The sequence below is a fragment of the Mesoplodon densirostris genome, chromosome 12 (genome assembly GCF_025265405.1).
Source record: "Mesoplodon densirostris isolate mMesDen1 chromosome 12, mMesDen1 primary haplotype, whole genome shotgun sequence".
NCBI lineage: Eukaryota > Metazoa > Chordata > Mammalia > Artiodactyla > Ziphiidae > Mesoplodon > Mesoplodon densirostris.
Window position 1 is genome coordinate 90,102,638 of NC_082672.1, and position 16,269 is coordinate 90,118,906.

The window sequence follows — 16,269 nt, forward strand, 5'->3', positions numbered from 1 at the left end:
TGGAGGCCGCACGGGATGCTTACAGGGTGACCCAGATCCCAGCCCAAGGCAGGTCGCAGGTCCTCAGTTTGGATGTGGGCGCCTGCAGGAGCCTGAGACGCAGGATTTGCCTTGTGGAGAGCGCGTCCCGGGCGGAGACAGGCTTGCGATGGGGTTGGGGAAACGCCCCTGGTTCTTCTAGACGCGGGGGGTCTAAGAGCCGGGGGATTGGGGCTCAAAGAAGCAGTCCCGAACACCCCCCCAATCCCTCAAGCACACACTTGGGAGTATCTTCTTGACCTTATTTAAGGGATGCGCTCTAGCACAGGGACAGACATCTCTTGTGAGCCCACTCACGAATTTTTCCTAATGCTGGGGGCAGAGGCGCTGGGGTGAGAGGCTGCCCGGTCCGCCCCGCACCTCCTTGTAAACCCTCCCCAGATCCCCCCTCCTCCTCCTCCCCGCCTGACCCCCTCCTCTCCCTTCTCCTCCGACACCCCCTCCCTCCCGCGGCCGCCCCGGTCCCCGCCCCCTTTCCCCTCCCACCTCCGCGACGCGGCGCTCAGCTCGCCTCCCGCCTCCCCGCAGTCTCAGCCGCGAGCTCCCGGCGGCGCTGGCGGGCTGTGGCCGGGCGCCCGGGCTCAGACTCCGGCTTGTCCCGAGGCTCGAGGCAGCTGCACCCCTGCCCTCCTGCCTCGCCAGCGTCGGTGACTGCCTCGGGGGCACTTTGATTCGAGCAGGGCAGCGCCCCAGGGACCGAGTAAGCTTCGCAGGTAAGGATGGAGCCCTCCCCACCACCCCCGGACAGGGCGAGACCCTAGAACCTGTAAGTTTCCCCCGAGAAAGGCACGACCCACCCGGGGAGAGCTTCTTTGAAGGGCTCTAAAGATAGGGATCAAACTTAGCAGTTTTAAGTCATCAAAGAAGCTACTCTTCCAAATAGGCGATTCTTTGTGTCGGCCTCTGCACCGTTTAATATTAACAGTAAGGTTGTTTGCATTGGAATATAAACGGAATTCTTTCTACTTAAGCACTACCAGAGGGGACCCTCTATTTTTATGATTATTAACAGATGCCATTGAGAAAAGGTGTAAAACGCATTCCTGGAAAGCCTCGTCTCCTTGAAAGCCTCTTTGGCAGAGTTACTATGAAAGCTAGGAATCTCTCTCGCTGTCTCATCAACCTGGATGCACAGGTCAGCAAAAGGAGCAGCGGAAAACAGTTTTAAGGGAGAAGATGAAATGAAATTGAAAAGTCTTGGACTTGCTTTAAAATACTCTAGAAAAAAAAAGGTAGGGGAACACAACTGAGTGAGACAAGGTTGTCAAAATGTTGGTAATTGTTGCCGCGGGATGACGGGCATGTGGGGTTGTAATTTTCTACTTTCTAGCTTTCCCTCTACTTTGGAGATTTTCTATCATAAAAGTTTTTTTGTTTTGTTTTGTTTTTTGCGGTACGCGGGCCTCTCACTGCTGTGGCCTCTCCCGTTGCGGAGCACAGGCTCCGGACGCGCAGGCTCAGCGGCCATGGCTCACGGGCCCAGCCGCTCCGCGGCATGTGGGATCCTCCCGGACCGGGGCACGAACCCGTGTCCCCTGCATCGGCAAGCGGACTCTCAACAACTGCACCACCAGGGAAGCCCTATCATAAAAGTTTTTGAAAAGTTGTAGAAACATTTCCTGCCTGATTCCTCTGACCTTTTTACACTGTCATTGATTCGAAAGAAGCTGCATATCCTGTCTAGGTGTTTTTTTCCCTTCTATTAACTCTTCTCACTTCTGAAATTCTCATTTTATCCCAAGTGTATTTGTCTCCACAGAGAGTTATAAAAGTCATATTTTGCTGCTTGGAGAATTATGCTTAGGATCTGGTATATAATTTAGAAGAGAGAAGGTTAAAATTCCAGCCAAATAAGACATGTAGGCTTGAAAGTAGTGTGTGAGCATCATATGGAATTTTATGTTTATTAGGAAATAACTAGAAGAACTCCTTTAACGTGAGAAGAGGTTGGATGTGGATACTCTTCCTGTTTTTCCTCCAGACAGCTCGGAAACCTGCACACTTTTTAGAATCTTTTTCGTGTTTTCAAACGTGAGATTGTTTAGCCTAGTGCTTGGCACATAGAATGTGCATATTATGTTAAAGTAATCAGTTGCTAATGTGAGTTAATTTCCCCTGTTGAGTTAATTACTTACCTTTCTCTGCCCAATGCTCAACTATCCAAGGCAAGCACATTGCATTTTAACAGCGAGATCAGACTCAGAATTTTGGAGGCTGAAGCTACTTCGCCTGGGTTAACTTTGCACATGAGAAATCTGAGATGAGAGATTGGAAATAGCAAAGTTAAGTATGAACGCTATTATTTTATGACTTTGCTTAACTAAATTTTTTTCAAAAGCTTCACAAGCTTTAACAGATGTTTGCTTAGCTAGAAACACAGTGATCATAAGATGCTTTAAAGCCTGAAGAGTAGCAAACCTAATACAGTTCCAGATATTCTTCACTTTCAAAGGCCAACTTGCAAGATAAAAAATGTCAGGAGCCATACGCTGTGCATTTCTTATGTCAGTGGATGAGAGAGCCAGCAGAGGGTTCCCTTGGGGCTCCCTCAGTGCCATTCACCCCAAATTTGATTCACACACAGCATATCCATTGCACAAATTGAAATATACAGGTCCTGGAAAAATAGCTTAAAAAACAAAGGGAAGTTTTATTTTTTTTATTATGATGAGAAACAGAAGTTGTGGGTTACTGTAAAGTAATCAACTGTGTAACTTTACCATCTTCCTTTCCCTCCACTGCTGCTAAACTTTTCAAGCAGACATTACTCTGTCTCATTCCTGAAACTAAACTTGAAGACAGTGCTATGGTGTGATATTTTGAAGAGCAGTTGGCACATTGTCAATGGACTTCCTTGCCATTTATTTTCAGCATAGAATCAGTGGAGAGCTTACCCTTTGGAAGTGAATTAAGTAGTTGATAGACATGGGGAATATTTGACAGGCTGAAGATTTTTCTTCCTGTTGAAATGAACCGCAGCACATTTGGGGGACTATTTAGCAGCGCTGGAGGTCACAGTGGAAGTGTGCTGGCACCACAATGGTTTGGGGAAACCACCTGCCAGAAAATCGTCTGGCTGTAGACAGCATTATCAGCCCTCAGCTCATCCGGTTGGGCTCTGTGGCCTGGAGGTGGGTTTTCTAAATGTGATCAATTCCATGTGATAACCATCTAGTATATTATTAGCCAGTTAGACTTCTCTCCCATGAATCCTACATGCTTTTAAAATAAATTCGATTGTGTACCTCAAGGAACGTAAATCATCTCAAGTGTGGGATCTTAGATTGGGCATCACCAGGCTAGCTTCGCCATCTAGTGGTAGAAATTGGGAATAGCAGGCAAGTTCCTACCCACCTCCCCCCCACCCCTCCCCTCACCCGGGACTAGGAATTGAAGCGGCTTGAGGCTCAGCGATGAGTAAGTTAACTTGTGTTTTTTTCATTTGTGATTTAATCTAGGACTTTAGAGCTAAAAGAGATCTTAGAAATTTTCTAGTCCAACTCAATGGCTAAGGAGGACTTATCACAGAGTTTCATAAGCAAGGAAAGAGGCTTATGAAATGATGCACAGCACTGCACTGTGTGTATTTGTCAAATAAACAAATTTATCTATCCTCTTCCAATTCTTGATTCTCCCTAGCAATACTGCTGCATGCTACCGGAATGTTTTATCACGATCTTCTGATTTTAGCTCTAAAGTTGTGTGTCTGTATAATTTTCCTAAAAATGAACAATTTCATTTATGTTTAAGTCTCTGAACCAAACGTCCTTTTCCCCCTTATATCACTCCCCACTACTTCTTTCTTTCCAAACATCCAGGGCAGACAGTTTTAAAAACTAGGTTTTTACCTAAGTTTTGCTATTGCTGCTGTAACAAATTACCAAAACCTTTGTGACTTAACACAGTATCCTATAGTTCTGGAGGCCAGAAGTCCAGAGAGGGTCAGCAGGGTTGCCTTCTTCCCTGTAAGTTCCAGCAGAGAACGTCTCCTTACCTTTTCAGGTTCTAGAGGCCACCCGCATTTTGTAGCTTGTGGTCCTGCCTGACTCTGACCTCTGCCTCCATCTTCACAGATTCTTCTTGTTCTTGACCCTCCCGCCTCCTTCTCAGAAGGATCCCTGTGATTACATTGGGCTCACCTGGGTAACCCGAGCTAATCTCCTCATCACACAATCCTTAACTAAATCACATTTGCAAAGTCTCTTTTACCAAGTCAGGAACAGAGTCACATATGACACATTAGGATGTGTCATAGTCACATCCTAATCTGGGGATTAGGATGTGTTACAGGCATAACTTGGAAATACTGTGGCTTCATTTCCAGACCACTGCAATAAAGCAGCTATTGCAGTAAAGCGTCACGTGATTTTGGGGGTTTCCCAGTGCATATAAAAGTTACTGTAGGGCTTCCCTGGTGGCGCAGTGGTTGAGAGTCCGCCTGCCGATGCAGGGGACATGGGTTTGTGCCCCCGTCCGGGAGGATCCCACATGCCGTGGAGCGGCTGGGCCCGTGAGCCATGGCCACTGAGCCTGCGCGTCCAGAGCCTGTGCTCCGCAACGGGAGAGGCCACAACAGTGAGAGGCCTGCGTACCGCAAAAAAAAAAAAAAAGAAAAATCCTATTCTCCTCTGCATCTGCTCCCAACTTGCGAAAGTGACTCAAAGTTTGACAAGTGTTCTCCAAAACCTGACCCGTTTAATGCTCGCTTTCCACCTGTCTGCTCTCACTAGTAATGCTCCTCCTCTCATGCCCTGGCCTTTTGCCTAAGCCAGCACTTCTCTCTGCAGATAAAGAGAGTATCTGGTCCAGACCACAATGTCTACCTGTTGTGTGTCAGTCTTGACCGAGCAGGTGGAGGATGAAACTGGAGGAGGAGGGAGATAGCTGGAACATATTTTCACATTTGTACATATGTGTAAATGTAGGCAGTGATGCTGGGAAAGGTGAGTGGCTGGGATCATGAATGGCTAAATAAAGGACAGGCAAGTTGTCAAAAGTGGTTATGCAGTCATTTCTGTGTCCTAATATACGTTAAGGTAGAAGTTGGTGTTGGCCCTATGAGGTCATTGATCTGAGTGGTCCCTGACCCATATCAGCCCCCCAGAAAGTGTTTGACAGAGTAATGCAAAATTATGTTCCAAGGCAGCATACTATACACATGAACTCGGGCGACTACTTCACTGTCCATTACAAGGGACCAGGTGAAAAGAATGGCCCAGGTAAGTGTGACTCTATCACCTGGTGCAGAGTCTGGATGGTAAATCAGCTCATGTTCATTTACAAGAAAAGTAGTTCATTCAAAACATTTAATATAGTAAGATCATCTAATCTTTCTTTCGTCTGCCTGACATAAGTTAAAATATAAACTTTAAAGGGTAACAAACCAAAAAAACAAAAGAGAAACTGAGCCTGAGAATGTAATTATGTCATGCTATGGTAAAATTCTATACACTCTGGATGACTCACTCAAAAAGTTAGGTTTTTCTCTCACTGTAAATCTCTCCCTTAGAGTAATTATTCTGACACTGACTGTTTCTTTTTAGGCTGAGGGCCTGTTGCAGTTCCAGAATTCTTAGGGTAGATTCAGGCAAAAATAAGACATGGGAAATGCAGTTCAAGTGTTCTGTGGCTGGGTAATGTTTAATCACACTGAAGTTTAAAAGAAATGAGAAAAACATATTACAAAGCCACAGATATTCATAGAAATGACTAATTAGGAAAGCATTCATTTGGGAAGTCTCTAAAGTGAAGCTGTCCTTGAACAAAAAACAAAACAAAGAAAAATGGAGTTTGAGAGTGTGTCAGAAACTATCCTGAAATAAAAATATTTGAGTGTAAAACTGACTTTCTAAAAAAAATGTCATGAAGAACATAGGGGTAAGACAGGAATAAAGACACAGACCTACTAGAGAATGGACTTGAGGATATGGGGAGGGGGAAGGGTAAGCTGTGACAAAGCGAAAGAGCGGCATGGACATATATACACTACCAAACGTAAGGTAGATAGCTAGTGGGAAGCAGCCGCATAGCACAGGGAGATCAGCTCGGTGCTTTGTGACCGCCTGGAGGGGTGGGATAGGGAGGGTGGGAGGGAGATGCAAAAGGGAGGGGATATGGGAACATATGTATATGTATAACTGATTAAATTTGTTATAAAGCAAAAAAATAAAAATAAAAAATAAAGATGACAAAAAAAAAAACCCAAAACTGACTTTCTAGAAAACTAAAAGTGCTATAACTTTGCCTTATATAATGAATTGTTTTAAAGTGATATTAATTCACCCATTAAGGTAGAATAATAACTATAAAAGAACTTATTATTCATTGTGTCTATGCTCTGGGCTCAGTGGTAATTCTTTGCATATAGCAACTTATTTAATTCTCACAATTACATTATGAAGTTGAGATTACTATTATCTTCACTTTGCAGATGAGGAAATGGAAACTTAATTGAACTTAATAAACTGCCCATATTCAGTTGCCTAATAAGTGGAAAAGATGAGACTTAACCCAAGTCTTCTTACTCCTTGGTCTGCCCTTGTAACCACTATGCTGGTGGAGATACCCAAATATTCTAAATACTATCAGCATTCACACTTCTAAGAAAGCATAAGCAAGCAACCAAACAAAAGCAATAGCAAGTTATCTCTTGTAGTTTACGGGTGGCCATTTCTGTTAACAGTATAGACCAGGTAGAAATGTGGACTAATATCTGCTTCATCAGTAAGAATTCATCTATAAACCCTGGTAGTCTTGCTTCCTCCCTAATTCTCTTCCCTTCCATTCGTCTCCATGGTCCGACCCATAACCAACTATGTGTACATTGACTCGTGGTGAGAGCCATGACTGCAACCTCACTTTCATTAACCAGAATTAGAAGGTGAAGCCCCAAATCCAAGCCATCTGGAAAGTGACAGGGAAGGTCACAATTATAATGGAAGACAGGAGAAAGGAGGAGAATGAGGGAAGACATGGCACATTAAAGCTTTCAAAATACTATAACTGCTCCACCAGCTGGGACCGTGTCTCTTTAGTTGGTGCTTTTTGGATGACAGGCGTCTATAGATGTATCCACTGAACCATGGCTTGCTCTATCAGCAAGAGCTACCATTTACGTTACATTGACGTTTTACCACAAGGCAAACGTAGATTTCCCAAAAGGAAGTATCCTGAGACATTTGTCCAATTTGAAATTACAGGCCAAATTAGACAGGCTTACTAACTCCGTGTCCTTTATTACTGTGATTCTGAGGTCATATGACAAGGCTCTGCCCTTCCCGTGCCCAAGGATAAATGTGGGCTTGGCTTTTATTCCTGTGCTGCATTGCAGCTGAGTCCCTCAAAGGGCACCAGACGGGGCTGGCCAACTAACACTCTTGCATCATCTGTAGCATCTGTAGCATCAGAGGTGTTACATACAAGCCAACTGAATTTGAATCTTTTCAGAATTATTATTAAATCACTTATGTAAAAGTATGTTTTTTTTCTATTAAAGGCAGAACCATTCAATATGAACAGTTGCTAACATAGTAAAAGAGCAAAGTTTAGAATGAATTTATTTTGTACACAGAGATGAAGCAGAGGTCCTTTGAAACCTGGTTAGGCAATCATCCCTGGAAACTCCACCTTCTGGGAGGGGCTTAAGCTGCTACACCAGGACCTTGATGGCTGCAGTGGTTCTGAAACTGTACTGAGTATAAGAGTTGCCTGGAGGGCTGCGTATAACAGGCCTAGCTGGGAAGCCACACCCCTCCTGCAGAGTTTTGAACAGTAGGTCTGGGTTGGTCCCTGAGAATTAGCATTTTTCACAAGTTCCTAGGGGATGTTGACACTGCTGGTTTGGGGACTACAACCTGGGAATCCCTTGATGTGACAGAGTTTATTTTGCCACTCACAAGTGCAGAATCTTACTAACAAAATCTTATTCAAAATTCACTTTGAATCCAAAGGCAGGAAAAAAACCCAATTTCCCTGCTCAAAGCAGCCAGGCAGAAGGAGTTCCCCATCACTCACAGGAGGGTGAGCCATTTTGTTCTACGTAGGTCTTCAGCTGATTGGATGAGGCCCACCCACATTAGGGAGAGTAATCTGCTTCACTCAGTCTACCGATTCGAATGTGAATAGCATCCAGAGACACCCTCCCAGACACACCCAGAATAATATTTGACCAAATATCTGGGCACCCTGTGGCCCAGTCAAGTTGACACATAAAACTAACCATTACATGGGACTTTCTTAAAAGTCTGACTACAGAATTAATGCACAGGGCACATGTTTTATTTGGTAAAGAATAAAGGAACTTCTAAATTTGAGATTCATATTCTAGGTCAAATATTTGTATAGTAAAATACCATCTGGTCTGTTATAATTTAATATTTGCATTCTGCCTATCTAAATCCTAACTAGCTAAAAATTTGCAAGACTAAGTTAAACAACACTGGAAAAAAAAAAAAAAAACCCAAATCTGAAAAACAAAACCTAACTGTGGAAGCAATACCACAACACCATGATTTTGACGTTCTCTCTTTTGCCTAGGAATGCCTTTCACACATTTATTACTGCACAGATCATTATTACCAAGTGTTAAAATGTACAAAGTGATCCTGTGTATTTTTTAATGTGGGTAATTGGCTGATTCTCAGTCTTTGCTGTAATCATATATTAAGTACATAATGAACAGCTGTTATCACATAGGGCTAAATAAAAAATAGATTTTTAAAACTTTTGTTTCCCACATCAAAAAAACTCCCTTGGTTGAAATTTTGCTAAGAATCAAGTAGATAAAAAGATATGTATACATCTTTTTAAAATCATCTATTATGGCCTGTTGATAAACTAAGAGGCAGCAAATAACTCTGATTTTAGCTTTTTTTTTTTTTTTGGAAAGACATAACTTTTCATCTTGGGAACCACCCAGTTAAACATACAATTTCAAGGTCTCAGTAGAGTTACTGAGTTAGCCTTTGTCATTCCAATCCAATTAAATAAAATGGATGAAATACTCATTATGAAAATTGCATAAAAGGCAACAAAAGAAAATACTAAGTGGTTCAACAAAATCATTACTGATATAATTACTGCTTTGTGTAAAGTCAAATTTGCCATGGTAACGATTAGAAAATATTGTGACATGAGTGTGGATTTTTTTCTCAAGTATATTGTTTACTGATTTTTTGGACAATATCCATCAGTCTACAGAAGAATGCCCTGTCTCCAAAATAAAGTACAAGCTATTCAGCAAACAATACTAATATTAACCAGAATCACCATTACTTAGCATTCAACTGTGAGCAAATGGAAAAAAATGGAAATTGCAAAACTTCTATGTAATTTTGCTGATGCCAAGTCATGGTAAAGATTATTCTAAACTTGCCTAATATGTTCCAATGTATGATCATTCTAATTAATTGTCATGTTTTGATGAATAGATCATGTTTAAATAACAAAGAGGTTAATGTAGTATATGTTTTTGTTTTATCAAAAGAATGTTATTAGTTTGTCAATAAAATTCTGTACATGTATATGGCAAAATGAACTCTGTTGTATCAAGAGATGCCCATATTCGGCTCTGAATCAGAGACAACTTTTGCTTTTCCTGCCAGCTCCCAGGATCTTATGGGTGTACCCTGCTTTGTGGGCCATTCCTGACATTCTTTATTAGCTTTCTTTTCTTTGATAAGCAAAGAAAGCTTATGAGAAAGCCTTGAGAGTGAAGGTATTGTAGGAATAATCTAACCTTGAACTGCCTCTGCCTTATACACAGTGCAAATCATTTGCTAAGCCCGGATATTTTAACTATTAGTTAAAAACAACTTGGAACATAGCTTACAAATTTCCAAATTGCTGCTCCAAAGAGTGCTACTCCCCCTCACTCTCACCACGCAACAACTGACAAACATCAGTTCTAGGAATAGATTTACACACCAGTGAACCTAGAGAAGCAGGAAATGAAGGCAAGAAGATGTAAACAATAGAAGAGGTATTATACAATTTAAACAGTTTTCAGATGAGACACCCAGGATGAAAGGGACTATATTTCATCATGATCATGTTCCCCCAAGTAGCAAATTCATAACCATCGCCTGTGCTCCATAAATTCTTACAATTTTAATAAAGTAAAATGCCACTTTAAAGTATTTTTGTGTGGTGCTTGGCTTGGGTGGTAGTTCCAAGCACAGCTTTGTTTAAAAAAAGTACAGTACAGGGTACATTTTTCTTATTTTCGGATAAAAGGGCCTGTGCTGTGTATTTTCTTTTTATGATTAGGGGTTCTGCTTGTAAAAATCAAAGCAGGTCAGTAGCAGAGGAGCCCATTTATTTACTTCTAAAATCTCTACTGAATATTTTAGAATATTATCCTATGATTTTAATTGCACCATCAATCAGCTTGGTCTGCAAGCCGTGATTAAGGGAAATTCATTGTATTCCAGTGAATGCTTTTTTTGAGCTCTGTGCTAGCCATTTACATTCTAGAGATGAGGAATTTATGATCCCTGCTTTTATTAAGAAGCTGAGTTCAGGGAAAGGGCTGGACATCTGCTGTTATCTTTATTTCTAAATCATTTGGAGATTAGGTTGTAGGGCACCTTGGAAGGAAGATGGTGTGGCTTATGCAACAGAGGACCCCAGTTTGCCACCCCTTCTTATTCTCCCATGTGTTGGGTTGACAGAGGGGAGAAAGAGGGGGAGATGGCAGATGGGGGTAGGATGCACGGGGATTAGGGCTGGTGGAGGGAAGTCTGAGTGAAAACAATTTACTGATTTTGGACGTCTGTATGAGCCTACTTAGTAGGGTGTTTACCTAATCTCAGTAAAATCTAAGTACAGTGAAAATATGGGCTCCTATTTGTGGTGAAGCTACCTTTAGGACCCAAGACGTAAATGAATGATAAGTAACATATTTTAAAAGAAACCATTATAAACCTTCTCTTTCTATTTTAAAGGACAACATAGAAGAACAAAATGGAAACAACACTATTTTGGCTGATACTTTTCACCCTTGGGTGGACTCTCATCGATGGATCTGAAATGGAACGAGATTTTATGTGGCACTTGAGAAAAATACCCCGGCTTGTCAGTGAAAGGACCTTCCATCTCACCAGCCCCACCTTTGAAGCAGACGCTAAGATGGTGTTAAATCAAGCGTGTGGCATCGAATGCCAGAAAGAACTCCCGGCTCCCAAACTTTCTGACCTGGAAGACTCTCTCTCATATGAGACTGTCTTTGAGAATGGCACCCGAACCTTGACCAGAGTGAAAGTTCAAGGTTGGGTCCCTGAGCCACATGAAAATTTCACTGCACAGGGAGCACCTGTGAGGAGAAAGAGACAGGTGTACGGCACTGACAGCAGGTTCAGCATCTTGGACAAGAGATTCTTAACCAATTTCCCTTTCAATACGGCCGTGAAGCTCTCCACGGGCTGCAGTGGTATCCTCATCTCCCCCAACCACGTCCTAACAGCTGCCCATTGTGTCCACGATGGAAACGACTACATCAAAGGCAGCAAAAAGCTAAGGGTAGGGTTGTTGAAGATGAGAAATAAAGGTAGTGGCAAGAAACAAAGAGGTTCTAGGAGGGGCAGGAGGGAAGCAAGGGGTGGTGATAGAAGAGAAGGTAGCAGAGAGAAGCTGAAGGAGAGCACCAAGGCCGGAAGAAGGAGAAAGGAATCTGCTCGGGGTCAGAGAGCCACTGACGGGATGCCCTCCTTCCAGTGGACCCGAGTCAAGAACACCCACATCCCCAAAGGCTGGGCTAGAGGAGGGAGGGGAGACGCGGCCTTGGACTACGACTACGCCCTTCTGGAGCTGAAGCGTGGTCACAAAAAGAAATACATGGAGCTGGGTATCAGTCCTACCATCAAGAAGCTTCCAGGCGGGATGATCCACTTCTCAGGATTTGATCACGACAGGGCAGATCAGTTAGTCTACCGGTTTTGCAGTGTGTCCGATGAATCCAGTGATCTTCTCTATCAATACTGCGATGCCGAGTCAGGCTCCACTGGCTCTGGGGTCTATCTGCGTCTGAAAGATCCAGACAAAAAGAGATGGAAACGCAAAATCATTGCGGTCTATTCCGGCCACCAGTGGGTGGACATAAACGGAGTTCAGAAGGACTACAACGTGGCCGTGCGCATCACGCCCCTCAAGTATGCCCAGATCTGCCTCTGGATGCACGGGGATGATGCCAGTTGCACCTATGGCTAACGGATCCCTGAAACGAGGTTGTGGATGACCTACATTGCAGAGAAAACTGGTTCTGATTACTCTAGTAAAGATCACTTCATAGGTTTTGCTTGGACTTGAACCCTATCAATAGTATTTCAACATGTTTATTTTTTCAAAATAAGGAGCTTTTCATACATTTTAAAAATGTGTAGGTACACATCCTACAATTAGATGGACACTTCAATGCCAAGTATATATTCTTCTTTACATGGTGATAAGTTTCACTGGTGGGAAAATTTTTGTTTCTTTCTGCCTTATTAAAGATTAGACACTCTAAAATTTCAAGCTGGTATCATAAATAATATGTGATTTCTCAATGGACTAACTCTCAGGGTCCTACTCTAAGAAGAGGCTAATAGGGTGCCGGTTGTGTATTAAATGTGAAACTGCATATACAGTGGTGGACGACTAGAATCAAGTTGGAGACAGTTATAACAGTTTGTACTACTCTGAGGTAGACCCATTCAGCTCATGCCCTCCATGTTTATACTGTGTTTTCCATTGGGTCTGAGAAACTGTAGGTTTTTTTTTTCTTGCTTTTTTTTTTTTTTTAAGAATTACAATGAACAGCAAGCTTTATAAACAAAACTATTAACTGTTTTACTGCCTTAAAAAATACCAACTGAAGTGTTATTATTTATGGGAGAACTACTTTGTTCTATGAAATAAATCTAATTTAAAAACAGGGGGCCTCCCTGGTGGCGCAGTGGTTGAGAGTCCGCCTGCCGATGCAGGGGATACGGGTTCGTGCCCCGGTCTGGGAGGATCCCATATGCCGCGGAGCGGCTGGGCCCGTGAGCCATGGCCGCTGGGCCTGCGCATCCGGAGCCTGCGCTCCGCAACGGGGGAGGCCACAACGGTGAGAGGCCCGCATACCACCAAAAAAAAAAAAAAAAAAAAAAACAGGGAAACTGAGACATTTTAAGATCTCAAGTTTTTATTTAACTAGTATTCAGAACATGGACTTTTCAAGTATGCGTAGGAAGACAGTTCCAAAGTTAATAAATGATGAGGTGTTGAAAGCCACATCATTTTATACAGCTACACAGTCTCCTATGAATGAGGTGTTACAGTTTGAGACAAGGAATTCCATCGTCTTTTTTAAGAGAAAGCCTTTCTTCCCCTTGACAAAGTTCGCTTTTCTTAATAGGGCCATAGACATATTATTTTGGTGAATTCTCTGATGAGCGATTTTGGATATGTCCCTTTAACAAAATGAGTATAATTTATGAATATAATTTTTAAAAGAAAGTTCTGATCGTTTTCATTAGGGACCAAGGCGGTGCACACACTCGGGCCATCATGGCAGCCTCAGCAGACAGAGTCCAGTGGCTGCCCTGGGGCAAAACACAGAGTAGACACTCAATACATATTTCTTGAATGATCAGATATTTGCTGAATGGTTGTACAAGCGGTTTAGTTCAGGCCATTATGTTTAAAGGGTTTTGGTGATTTGTAATTGAGTGCACTATAAAATTCAGGAGTTGCAGACCTTATTTCTGGGCTGCTCTTCCTGGTAGTGTCTAGGGTACACACTCTTCTCTTGGGACACACCCAAGTCATTGATTCTACCAGAGTTCCAATTTATTTTACCTGTTATTATTTTCCATAATAAGGGGAAGATATACCCTTGACTAGTATGCAAAGGAATACATGATTAGATTATGTTAAAAAGTGATTTTGTAAATGGTGTTGAAAATAGCTGAAATTTAGCACAAGTTATATTCTTTTATAATGTGAATCTGTTAAAAATCATTCAATAAAAATTAAAAAAATAAATCAACTATCACTCTTACTGTATTTGTATATATGTTTTACATACAAGGTTTTAGCAAGTATTAACTGTTTATTTAAAAAAGTGATTCTACTTAATTCTAAGCACATTTTGCTGGGAAGTATTTTATCACTGGTGGTAGTGGAATAGGGCTATTGTCACAAAAACTTTGATCAAATCTTTTTTGGGGAAACATCTATATGATCACTGTGACTAAAAATGTTCCAAGGTGAATTTTGCACATTTGCACTCTTGCAAACACACATGCATTCTTCATCTTAGTTTCTTAGACAATAAGTCCTGGGTTTGAGTTAGTTTGGAGGAATTTATGGTGCTTACTGTCAACAGTTTGGTTCTTAAGGTTAAGTTCTGAATATACATGATTTCCTTAAAATCACTGTATAATATACTTTTCAAAAATATAAAGTTTTAGCTCATTTGATTTGCAGAGGTTTCATTCTCTCATTTTCTTCTCTTTCCCAAGAGAATCATGGATCTCATATGACCTATTTAGGACCACTAAAATGTACTACATTACTCAGAAAGTTTTACTTCACATACTTCTTCTGTTATGTTTATTGGATTTGAAATAGAAAATTAATTTGAATCCTCTTAGCTAAACAAATATACCCACACACACATATGTTGTCTACTGTGTGTAAAGGATGATACTGACTTATTGCTTAGAAAGACTTATCAATGGGTGAATTTAAAGAACTATTTATAAAACAACTGAAACTTAGAATTATGTTTTTTACTTTACCCAAATAATATATTTCATTTTATTTATGTTTTTTCTTGCTTAAATCAATAACTTTGTGGGCAGAAGAGACATTTTTCCTTTTTTGATATGCTTCTAGTTAAATCCCAAATATTCACTTTGAAAAAGATTTAAATATGTGTATGACCAAGATCAGAGTTGTGCACAAATCATTACCTTTTTGTTTTTTCAGCTTCAAAACAACCTTTTTAATAAACTGATTTTTCTAGCTTTCTTCAATGGCCAAATCATAAAGTTCAGAGATATTTAGGATATTTGGTCTAATTGGTGGTGAAATCATGTTGTCATTATATGGGGTCAGTGTATAGGCAGATTCACAATTCTTTATTGATTTGCCATTCAACTAAGGGGAAAAAATCACCCTCAGATGTTTTTTTTTTTTTTTCTAAATAAAGTCTAGGAGGGCAATTCCCTGTCTAGTTCTTTCTGTATTTAATAACTGGCAGTTTGATCCAGTTAGTGAAACTGTCTAGAGCATGGGGGCCACAATAACTTGTGATCCCAGTCTAGGCTAGTTTGCTTTACCGACAGTTCAGGTAATTCTTAATCAGCTTGGGATGCCATAACAAAATACCATAGACCGTGTGGCTTAAACAACAGAAAATTACTTCTCACAGTTCTGGAGGCTGGGAAGTCCGGCAAGGTAGGTTTCATTCTGAGGCCTCTGATTTTGGCTTGTAGGTGGCTGCCATCTTGCTTGTGTGCACATAACCTCTTCTTTGTGTGCTCTCAGAGAGAGAGAGAGAGAGGAGAGAGAGAGACAGACAGACAGACACACACAGAGAGAGAGACAGAGAGAGAACAAGCTCTTTGGTGTCTCTTCTTACAAGGGCACTAATCCCAGCATGAGGGCCCCACCCTCATGACCTCATCTAACCCTAATTACCTCCCTAAGGCCCCATTGCCCAATACTATTGCATCGGGGGTAGGGCTTCAACACATGAATTTTGGGGGGACTCAAACACTCAGTCCAGAACAAGTGTCTATTCTAAACCCACAAGTTGCAACTTGGGCCAGGCCCAGGGAACTCATAAAATAAAGCAGTCAGCAGGGGAGCGAGGCAATGGGGTATGAATGGAAGCCCAGGCTAACCAATCTCCTTCTCCTCACTTTCATGACCATTATCTCAAGTGCTTATACCTGGCACAGAGGAGGTGATAAATACATGCTTAAAAATAACACCCAGAATTCCTTGAGGCTTACTCTTTCAGGGCATTATCTACTCTGTGCTGCATGATAAGGCTCCAAAATATTATACTAGAGGTATTATCTTAACCACATATTGTATATAGCACATGTTCAAATAATGGGGACGTTTATTTGTAATGAGAATTTTAATATCAGAATATTGTAGCATGGCATAGGAATCAGACATTTGCCATGTTCCCTACTGGTTTGGGTATTTCTGATAAAAATGCCTTCAAACTGAGGAGTGCCAGGGTCCTGTAGT

General features: G+C 41.6%; 1 protein-coding gene across 1 annotated transcript; it reads left to right on the top strand.

The window, feature by feature from the left end:
* The first annotated feature begins 567 nt into the window (after positions 1-567).
* PRSS35 (serine protease 35) lies at positions 568-13,997 on the top strand. The gene is made up of 2 exons (XM_060115286.1): positions 568-752; positions 10,983-13,997. The coding sequence occupies exon 2, from the start codon at positions 11,002-11,004 to the stop codon at positions 12,241-12,243; it is 1,242 nt and encodes a 413-aa protein (XP_059971269.1). The 5' UTR covers positions 568-752; positions 10,983-11,001; the 3' UTR covers positions 12,244-13,997.
* Positions 13,998-16,269: the final 2,272 nt, after the last annotated feature.